At 45.3% G+C, this 10,733-nt stretch overlaps 2 protein-coding genes across 2 annotated transcripts in view; both read left to right on the top strand.

The window, feature by feature from the left end:
• The first annotated feature begins 3,348 nt into the window (after positions 1 to 3,348).
• LOC117887562 (olfactory receptor 6N1-like) lies at positions 3,349 to 4,317 on the top strand. The gene has a single exon (XM_034790210.1). The coding sequence runs from the start codon at positions 3,349 to 3,351 to the stop codon at positions 4,315 to 4,317; it is 969 nt and encodes a 322-aa protein (XP_034646101.1).
• Positions 4,318 to 5,208: 891 nt separating this feature from the next.
• LOC117887561 (von Willebrand factor A domain-containing protein 5A-like) overlaps positions 5,209 to 10,733 on the top strand; it is a 43,929-nt gene continuing 38,404 nt past the window's right edge. The window contains exon 1 of the mRNA XM_034790209.1: positions 5,209 to 5,338. Coding sequence (XP_034646100.1) covers positions 5,209 to 5,338 — 130 coding nt within the window. The remainder of the gene's footprint in view (positions 5,339 to 10,733) is intronic.

The following is a 10,733-nucleotide window of genomic DNA, read 5'->3' as shown; positions in this document are numbered from 1 at the left end:
CTGGTTTGTTGTAGAAAGAGGACTTTCATACAAGGAGACTCTTTCTGGTGGGCACCAGGAAGACTGGCATCCTCAAAGGCAGTGGGTAGTTCCAACTAAGTACTGGATAAAACTCTTGAGCTTAGCCCACAATCATCCTAGTAACCATGCTGGGGTGAACAGGATCAAAGACCGTTTGGGGAAGTCCTTCCACTGGGAGGGAATAGGCAAGGACGTTGCTAATTATGTCCGGTCTTTTGAGGTGTGCCAAAGAGTGGGAAAACACCAAGACCAGGTCAAAGCCCCTCTCCAGCCACTCCCCATCATTGAGGTTCCCGTTCAGCGAGTAGCTGTGGATATTCTGGGTCCTTTTCCAAAAAAGACACCCAGAGGAAAGACACCCACATACTGGCTTTCATGGATTTGGCCACCCGATGGCCGGAAGCAGTAGCTTTAAGCAACACCAATGCTAAAAGTATGTGCCAGGCATTAACAGACATTTTTGCCAGGGTAGATTGGCCCTCCGACATCTTATGGATTCGGGAACTAATTTCCTGGCAGGAACCATGAAAAGCTTTTGGGAAGCTCATGGGGTGAACCACTTGGTTGCCACCCCTTACCACCATCAAACAAATGGCCTGGTGGAGAAGTTTAATGGAATTTTGGGGACCATGATACATAAATTCATAAATGAGCACTTCAGTGATTGGGACCTAGTGTTGCAGCAGTAGCTCTTTGTCTACAGGGCTGTACCACATCACCATTTGAACTTGTGTATGGCTGCGAGGTTAAGGGGCCATTACAGTTGGTGAAGCAGCAATGGGAGGGGTTTATGCCTTCTCCAAGAACTAAGAACTAGGAAAGCAAAGCGCTTGGTATGATAAACATGCCAGAGAGCGTTCCTTCAAAGTAGGGGACCAGGTCATGGTCTTCAAGGCGCTCCAGGCCCATAAGATGGAAGTGTCATGGGAAGGGCCATTCACAGTCCAGGAGCACCTGGGAGCTGTTAACTATCTCATAGCACCCCCCACCTCAAACCTAAAGCCTAAATTGTACCATGTTTATTCTCTAAAGCCCTTTTATTCCAGAGAATTAAAGGTTTGTCAGTTTACAACCCAAGGAGGAGATGACACTGAGTGGCCTGAAGGTGTCTACTACAAAGGAAAAAGTGATGGTGGCGTGGAAGAGATGAATCTCTCCATGACCCTTGGATGTATGCAGTGACAGCAGATCAAGGAGCTTTGCACTAGCTTCATGCCCATGTTCTCAGCCACCCCAGGACAGACCAAACGGTCATACCACTCCATTGACACAGGTAATGCTCACCCAATTAGAGCCCAACCATACCAGGTGTCTCCTCAAGCCAAAACTGCTATAGAACGGGAGATCCAGGACATGCTACAGATGCGTGTAATCTGCCCCTCTAACAGTGCATGGGCATCTCCAGTGGTTCTAGTTCCCAAACCAGATGGGGAGATACGCTTTTGCGTGGACTACCATAAGCTAAATGCTGTAACTCATCCAGACAACTATCCAATGTCATGCACATATGAGCTATTGGAGAAACTGGGATGTGCCCAGTTCATCTCTACCTTAGACTTAAACAAGAGGTACTGGCAAGTACCGCTGGATTAATCCGCCTAGGGAAGGTCAGCCTTCATCACCCATGTAGGGCTGTATGAATTTAATGTGCTCCCTTTTGGGCTGTAAATGCACCTGCCACTTTCCAAAAACTTGTAGATAGTCTCCTAGTGGGATTGGGAGTATCTGCAGTCACCTACCTTGACGATGTGGCCATCTTTTCTGATTCATGGGCAGAACACCTGGAGCATCTGCAAAAAGTCTTTGAGCACATAAGGGAGGCAGGACTAACTGTTAAGGCTAAAAAGTGTCAAATATGCCTAAACAGAGTGACTTACCTTGGATACCAGGTAGGTCAAGGAACTATCAACCCCCTACAGGCCAAAGTGGATGCTATCCAAAAGTGGCCTGTCCCAAAGTCAAAGAAACAGGTCCAATCCTTCTTAGGCTTGGCCAGATATTACAGGCTATTTGTACCACATTACAGCCAAATCACTGCCCCACTGACAGACCTAACAAAAAAGAAACAGCCAAATGCAGTTCAGTGGACTGAAGAGTGTCAGAAGGCCTTTAACCAGCTTAAAGCGACACTCATGTCTGACCCTGTGCTAAGGGCACCAGACTTTGACAAAACTTTCCTAGTAACCACAGATGCGTCCGAGCATGGTGTGGGAGCAGTTTGAATGCAGGAAGGACCAGACCAAGAATTCCATCCTGTCATGTTGCTCAGGAAATAACTGTCTGAGAGGAAAACCCACTGGTCAATCAGCGAAAAGGAATGCTACGCGATTGTGTACACACTGGAAAAGCTACGTCCATATGTTTGGGGGACGGCATTTCCACCTGCAAACCGACCACGCTGCGCTGAAGTGGCTTCATACCGCCAAGGACAATAACAAAAAACTTCTTTAGCTCTTCAGGATTTTGATTTTGAAATACAACACATTTCAGGAGCTTCTAACAAAGTGGCTGATGCACTCTCCCATGAAAGTTTTCCAGAATCAACTGGTTAAAATCATCCTTGAAATGTGGAAAATATTGTTAGTTTTTATATAATCAGTAGTATATCTAGGGTTGCATGTGTCTTATTAATTCTGTTTTCTCCTAGAGCTCCAGGAAGAAATTACAGCCATTGTGGAGCAGGCTGTCCAGCACTGTCTATGATTTGGGGGGCGTGTCATGAACATACAGCTAAGGGTAGCATAAAATCCCTCCTTTACCTGTAAAGGGTTAAGAAGCTCAAATAACCTGATTGGCACCTGACAAAAAGGATCAATAAAGAGGAGAAGATACTTTCAAATCTGTGGGGGAAGGTTTTTGTTGTGTGTTCCTTTGTTCTCTCTGGGACAGCCAGGAACCAGGGCAGGGAAAATACACCTCCTAAAGCCATACCTGCATTTAGCATCTAAGATTACAAATTGTAAGTAATTGGAAGGAAATGCATTAGATTATTTTTTATTTTAGGTTGTGAATTTTCTCTGTGTTAAGAGGGAGGTTTTTCCCTGTTTTGGTAACTTTAAAGTTTTGCCTAGAGGGGAATCCTCCCTGTTTTGAATCTGATTACTCTGTAAATTACCTTCCATCCTGATTTTAAAGAGGTGCTTCTTTTACTTTTTCATTACAATAAAGTTCTGTTTTTAAGAATCTGATTGCGTTTTTAGTGTCCTAAAAACCCAAGGGTCTGGTCACTAGAGTTTAGAGTGGAGAGGGAACCCTGACAAGATCAAAAGATCTAATTTCATGGTACAGCCAAATCTTTTGATGTTCATTACTTTTCACTGTCACAGGATGCAGCTCTTGGAGAAAGGAGATGCGGAAAATCAAACAGATGTCACCGAATTCATTCTCCTTGGGTTTGGGGATCTCCGTGAACTGCAGATCCTTCTCTTCTTGGTTTTCCTAGTGATCTACATTGTGACCATGTCAGGGAACATCCTTATCATTGCTCTAGTTGTGACGGATCAGCACCTTCACACCCCCATGTACTTCTTCCTGGGCAACTTGTCCTGCCTGGAGACCTGCTACACTTCTGCCCTCCTGCCAAGGATGCTGGCCAGTCTCCTGACTGGGGACAGAACCATTTCTGTGGGGGGTTGCATGACACAGTTTTTTTTCTTTTGTTTTCTAGCAACTGCAGAGTGTTATCTCCTGGCAGCGATGTCTTATGATCGGTATTTAGCCATATGCAAACCACTGCACTATGGAACCTGTATGAATGGCAAGTTGTGCCTCCAGCTAGCAGCGGGGTGTTGGATAATTGGATTTCTACCTTGTACAATAACGATGTGTTTTATGTCACAATTAATTTTCTGTGGCCCCAATGAAATGGATCATTTCTTTTGTGATTTCACCCCAATGCTAAAGCTCTCCTGCAGCGACACCAGCCAGATGACGCTGGTTCTTTATATATTTTCCTTCCCAGATGCAGTTTCCCCATTTCTATTAACCTTGACATCCTATGTTTGTATAGTTAGCACCATCCTGAGAATCCCTTCCACCACCGGGAGGCAAAGGGCCTTTTCCACCTGCTCCTCTCACCTCATCGTGGTAACACTTTTCTATGGGACCCTAATGATTGTCTACATGCTACCAAAATCCAGCAACCTGAGAGCCCTGAACAAAGTGTTCTCTGTCTGCTACACAGTCCTGACTCCCCTGGCCAATCCCCTCATCTACAGCCTGAGAAACAGAGAGGTCAAGGAGGCCCTGAGAAAAGCTGTCAGGAAATGTCTGGCCCTCACAAAGAATTCAGACTAGTTGAATGAAATGAGAATCAATCAATCTGGTTTCTATTGTGAAACAAGGAGGGTCTAAGTGGGCCCTGATACAGAAATGCAGTATACAAGACATGTGTGTGCGTACACATACACACACACATATATAAATATAAGAGAGATACAGATGGTTGGAATTTTGCAGGGGGAGGAGGGGAGAGAAGATTTTGACTTTTCATCAAAATAACAAACCTGAAAAATGATTTTTTTCCCCCTTTTTGGCAACTGACATCTGAAAACCTTCAGATGGAAACTGTAAAAAAAAAAGCACTGTTGTTCTGGCTGTGTTGGTCCCAGAATATTACAAAGACAAGGTGTGACCCTCTGTACCTCAAAATAGCACCCTGGATCCCCATATTCACCACTGTGATATGATTGGTTTCAGAGTAGCAGCCGTGTTAGTCTGTATCTGTAAAAAGAACAGGAGTACTTGTGGCACCTTAAAGACTAACAAATTTATTTGAGCTTTCATGTTTGTTAGTCTTTAAGATGCCACAAGTACTCCTGTTATTTCTGTGATATGATTATGATGTGTTTGGTAGAAAGTATGACTTGGGAGGTATCATTTTGAGAAGTTTTGATCTGCTGAACAGTAATATCCTGTTGAATTGTGGGTACTATCATTGTATGTGATGTTATGAAGTATTGCTAAATGTGTTACTGAAATATAGTTAGGTTTGGAGATATCCAAAGCTGGCCTTTCGATAACAACAAAGGGGCAACCATCACTGGCCAGACAGGCGTTGATGGCCCATCAAGAAGAATCCACTCTCCCAGAGATTCCACAGAGGTCACCTAAGCAGTGGGTACTGCCCGACCCCAAGTCACAGCAAGGATCTTTCTAGCACCTGGAGAGAAAGTATAAGGAGGGTCGATGACATCACCACTTGGCCTCTGTCCTCCACCATCTCAACACCTGCAAGATCGTCTGGAAGACAACGACTTTGAACTGGAGAAGATTGGTCCCAGGCTGGGAAGAGTCTCCACCCTGTGTATAGAGAACTGTGAGCTGCCTGTAACATCTATTAGGGTGAGAAACTGTTTGATTCAAATCTTGCTTCATTTGTAGAATTTAGACTGCAAATTTATTTTTATTTCTTCTGTAATCAACTCTGATCTCTATGCCTGCTTCTTATAATTACTTAAAATCTATCTTTCTGTAGTTAATTAATCTGTTTTATATTTTACCTAAAACCATGTGGTTTTGGTTGATGTGCTTGGGGAAATCTCAGCTCAGCTTAACAATGGCTGTTGCACATCTACTTTCATTTTTTGGCATAGTGAATTAATGAATGAGCTTGCACTGTCCAAGGGAGCAGTGTAAGATGGTATATTTCTAGGGTGCAAGGCTGGCGTGATTGGCTGATGCCTCTCTCTGTATAATTCATAACTGGCTTAGAGAACATTCATGCAATGTAACTGGGTGTGGGTCTCCACATGCTGATGGCTGAGTGATCACAGCACTTGGAGGGGTTTGCTGCTTGTCACTGGCATAGTATTGTGAGAGACAGCCCAAGCTGGAGAGTTAAGGGGACACAGCGGTCCCACACCTCCAGGTTGTAACCTGGGGATCCCATCACACAAGGAGGGTGAGGTAATATCTTTTATTGGACCATCTTCTGTTGGTGAGAGACTCAAGCTTATACAGAAGAACTCTTCTTCAGGACTGGGAAATGTACTCAGTGTGTCAGCTAAATACAAGGTGGAACAGATTGTTTAGCATAAGTAGTTAACATATTTCAAGGGATTGCAATAGAGTGAACTCTTTGTGAAAAGTGTTCACCCAGAGGTGAGAGCATAGTGATTGTCTGGTTTCACCCACATAGCTGTTGTCTGGGCATTTGATTCACTGGATGAAGTACATCACATGTCGTGATAGGCACATGTAGGACACATGGATCTTGAAAGGTGTGTTGGGGGGAGTATTACTCATCGTAGCAGTGGAGATATGTCTGCTGCTTTTGCGTCTGTTGTTTTGGCAGGATCTGATGCTGCTTTGAGTTGGTGTGTACTGATCTGTGGGGAACTTGTTTTTGATGATGAGCTTGGAAAGGATGGGGGGTTGTTTGAAAGCCAGAAGTGGGGGTTCAGGAAAGATTACTTTCAGGATGTGATCCCCATCGAGTGTGGATCGTAACTGTTTAATGATACTTTTCACAAAGTGATCACTCTATCTCTGACCTCTCAGTCCTCATTCTCAAAGAAATCTGCACAACCCCATCAAAAGATGAGCCTGGGAACTTAAATTCATAACATTGCAAGACACTAAAGATCATGAACTGAATAGTTACTCTAGATTTATGGCTTATTACTACAAACTGTAACCAACTAACCCCCTCCCCCAACACACACACACACACCCCTGCCTTTCCGGCCCTCCCTTCCATGACTGGAGGGGTGTTAAAGGACCATTTCAACTTGAATGGTCTCTTGAAATGTTTGTTAACTACTTATGATAAACTGTCTGTTCCACCTTGTATTTAGCTGTGATACTGAGTTCATTTTCCAGACTGAATAAGAGCTCTGTGTAAGCTCAAAAACTTGTCTCTCTCACCAACAGCAGTTGGCCCAATCAAAGATATCACCTCACTCATCTTGTCTCTCTCTCTCAAAAAACGTTCTGTTGTTTTCAGTTTTGTTTCAAAAAGTTAAAATCTTTGGAGGTGGTTTGCACTGTGCTCCTTTCTACTCAGCTGAGGAAAGAGAGAGGGGTCCAGAATCACAATCACACCCCCCCCCACCACCACCACTTAGGTCTGTTCCTTAGGGAAAGTCTAAGGAGGGGAGAAAGGTCCCCAGCCCCACATACAGTGAAGTTGGGATGCTGGTGCCAGGGTAAAGGGGTTAGGGACCCTGTGGGGGGTTTTGGGGTGAACCCCAGGGGACCGGAGTGACTGAAGAAGGGAGAGAGGGATTGGTGTAGCCAGGAGCTGTGGACATTCGGGTAGATGGGTAGGGAAAGTATAGGGTTAGTTGGTATCGTGCATGCAACAGTGAAGGGGTTGTTGTGACACAGAGGCTCATTGGTGCCAACTGGCAAAGAGTTTGCTGTTTACAAGCAACTCCTGTCTCAGACCTGAAAAACTCACAACAACTAATACATCACTTTCATGGTGTTTATCTATAAAGGGTAACATCCAAGGTGTCCATTGAAAGCTTGTAACGTATCAATACTCAATTTTTGCGAGATGTACATACGGGTAATATTTAGGGAATAATGTAGCTATACTGAAAATTTTGCCTTTATGGTCTTGGAGTAAGAGTTAGCAGGGAATCATGTGTCTCAATGATGGCCAATTTAACTGGGAGGGAGTTGTCCTCCTCCCTGGCTCGTCTATTATGTAATGTATCACTCAATTGTCTACCTTTGCATCAATCCAGAACAATCAACAGAAAGCCAAAGACACTATAAACATCAAAACCCCATGGAAGTGAAAAAGACGATATGACAGTGAGGGGCTGGCCCTGTCCAGGAATAAAGACAAAAGAATGAGTCCATATATCACAGGAGAAAGAGACTCTTCACCCGTTCGCTGAGGAGGTACCTTGCCGAGCAGGGGTGCTTTATGAAAGATTAGGTCCTAGCTCCTTGGGGCCAGCAATCACTGTGAGAGACTGAACTTTGGGGTGAGAATCTACGTCATTAGATAGGAAAGATGACCATTAGTAAGCACAGGCCCTAGTTTGTATTTTATGATTTTGTTTTGTATGTAGCCTTTTGCTTCTGTCACTCACGCTTGTTTCTGGGTGAATCTCTGTTCTTTCTTAAATAAATTCACTTTTGTTTTACTGTGACTGAACTCAAGTGCTGTGTGACAGAGGACCGGGGGTGAGGGGGAAGGTGAAACTGAGGTCTTTGGGAATCCAGCGATTGGGGTGGATGCCAGAAGGGGGACTTTGAAGGGACGCAGGAGTGAGGGTGCATTGATTGTCAGCCTGCAGGACTGGTGGAGCCCAGAGGAGAGTGGCTGATGGGCTGGTTGTGTCAGGAGCTCCCACTCAGCCAGCACAGGCAAGACTCCCTCGTGTTGGAGGGAGGGGGTAACAAGGCAACTCCCAGCCCTGGGCACCCCGAGAAGCATCACAGTTGTAAAAGTAAAAAGAACGAGGAGTACTTGTGGCACCTTAGAGACTAACAAATTTATTTGACCATAAGTTTTTGTGGGCTAAAGCCCACTTCATCAGATGCGTGCAGTGGAAAATACAGTAGGAAGATATATACACATATATACATATACACACACTAAGAACATGAAAAAAATGGGGGCTGCCATATCAACTCTAATGAGACTAATCGATTAAGGTGAGCTATTATCAGCAGGAGAAAAAAAAATTTTAGTGATAATCAGGATGGCCCATTTCAAACAGTTGACAAGAAGGTGTGAGTAACAGTAGGGGGAAAATTAGCACGGGGAAATAGTTTTTAGTTTGTGTAGTGACTCAGCCACTCCCAGTCTTTATTCAAGCCTAATTTAATGGTGTCCAGTTTGCAAATTAATTCCAGTTCTGTAGTTTCTCGTTGGAGTCTGGTTTTGAAGTTTTTTTGTTGAATAATTGCGACTTTTAGGTCTGTAATTGAGTGTCCAGGGAGGTTGAAGTGTTCTCCGACTGGTTTTTGAATGCTATAATTCTTAACGTCAGATTTGTGTCCATTTATTCTTTTGCATAGAGACTGTCCGGTTTGGCCAATGTACATGGCAGAGGGGCATTGCTGACACATGATGGCATATATCACATTGGTAGATGTGCAGGTGAATGAGCCTCTGATAGTGTGGCTGAAGTGATTAGGTCCTATGATGGTGTCCCCTGAATAGATGTGTGGACAGAGTTGGTGATGGGCTTTGTTGCAAGGATAGGTTCCTGGGTTAGTGTTTTTGTTGTATGGTGTGTGGTTACTGGTGAGTATTTGCTTCAGGTTGGGGGGGCTATCTGTAAGTGAGGACTGGCCTGTCTCCCAAGATCTGTGATAGTGAGGGATCATCCTTCAGGATAGGTTGTAGATCCTTGATGATGCGCTGGAGAGGTTTTAGTTGGGGGCTGAAGGTAACGGCTAGTGGCGTTCTGTTACTTTCTTTGTTGGGCCAGTCCTGTAGTAGGTGACTTCTGGGTACTCTTCTGGCTCTGTCAATCTGTTTCTTCACTTCAGCAGGTGGTACTGTAGTTGTAAGAACGCTCGATAGAGATCTTGTAGGTGTTTGTCTCTGTCTGAGGGGTTGGAGCAAATACGGTTGTATCTTAGAGCTTGGCTGTAGACAATGGATCGTGTGGTGTGATCTGGATGAAAGCTGGAGACATGTAGGTAAGTATAGTGGTCAGTAGGTTTCCGGTATAGGGTGAATTTTAGAGCACTTGGAGTCATTCGCTTAACAAGAAGGGCTTCCCAACCTTGGCTAGGGCAGAGCTGCCCTGGTTCTTCATTACTGTAGGAAGCAGGGGGGAGGGAGGGAATCCAACCATCCATCAGCAGCGGAGTGGGCTCGGAGAGGTGGGAAGTGGCCCACTCATCTCCATGAGAGGTTCTCAGCTGAAAGAGAACACCCAGGGGGGCTCAATACAGCCTTAAAGCACAGCTCTGAAACACGTGAACTGCCCCCATTCACTTCAGTGGGGGTTCCCCTCCCCCCTCCCCAGAGCTGGAGAGTTTCTGGTGCATCAAGCACACCCGTTTGCAGCAGTGTGTCCTTGGCACATGCCCCAAGCCTGCCTGTTCTCAGCTCTCCCATCCAGAGGGGCAAGGGCTCCCCAGGCTCACAGAAAGGCAAGCTCCACCCAAACCTGATTCACATAGGAGGAGACAAGGAGAAGGGGTCAGACCCCCATAGGTAGGTAGGAAGGGCCCTCCCTCCCCCAAAAATATTGCAGTGCTGTGTGGGGACTATAAATTGGACTGGCCAGGACATCTCTGTGAATGCGCATTAGCTAGCCCTGACCTTAGTGCAGACACACACAGCCTTTTACTGCCATTTAGCTGGTTGTGGACATCCACTTTGCCAGTGGTGGACACAGGTCCCCCTGCTACCCCAGCTTCCACCCCAGGTACCCTCTGACTAGCACGCTAGGCCTGCTCAGTCTCAGACCCCGTTGTTGCAGCCCAGCGCTCTATCTCCTTGCCTAACTCTGGGTTCATCCCTGGAGCTGCCTCTACACCCCTTGGCTACTTCACTCTGTTAGGCCCAAAAACCGAAAAACATGTTTATCTCGGCTTCTGCTTGTTATCCCAGTAAAGATGCTTATCTCAGTTCTCACTGTCGTTTCCCATGCATGAAGCTGCACGTATACAGGATGTATAGAAGATATATGGAAAAGGGGAGGGGGTTGGACGGACCCTGGGAAAGGAATGTGAAGGACGGGAAGCTAAACAGATGTATCCTGATTACTACTAGAACTGAATTTAAACAA

The sequence above is a fragment of the Trachemys scripta genome, chromosome 14 (assembly GCF_013100865.1).
Source record: "Trachemys scripta elegans isolate TJP31775 chromosome 14, CAS_Tse_1.0, whole genome shotgun sequence".
Lineage (NCBI taxonomy): Eukaryota > Metazoa > Chordata > Testudines > Emydidae > Trachemys > Trachemys scripta.
The sequence above is the reverse complement of the archived record's forward strand: the minus strand, read 5'-3'. Positions and strand labels throughout refer to the sequence as shown.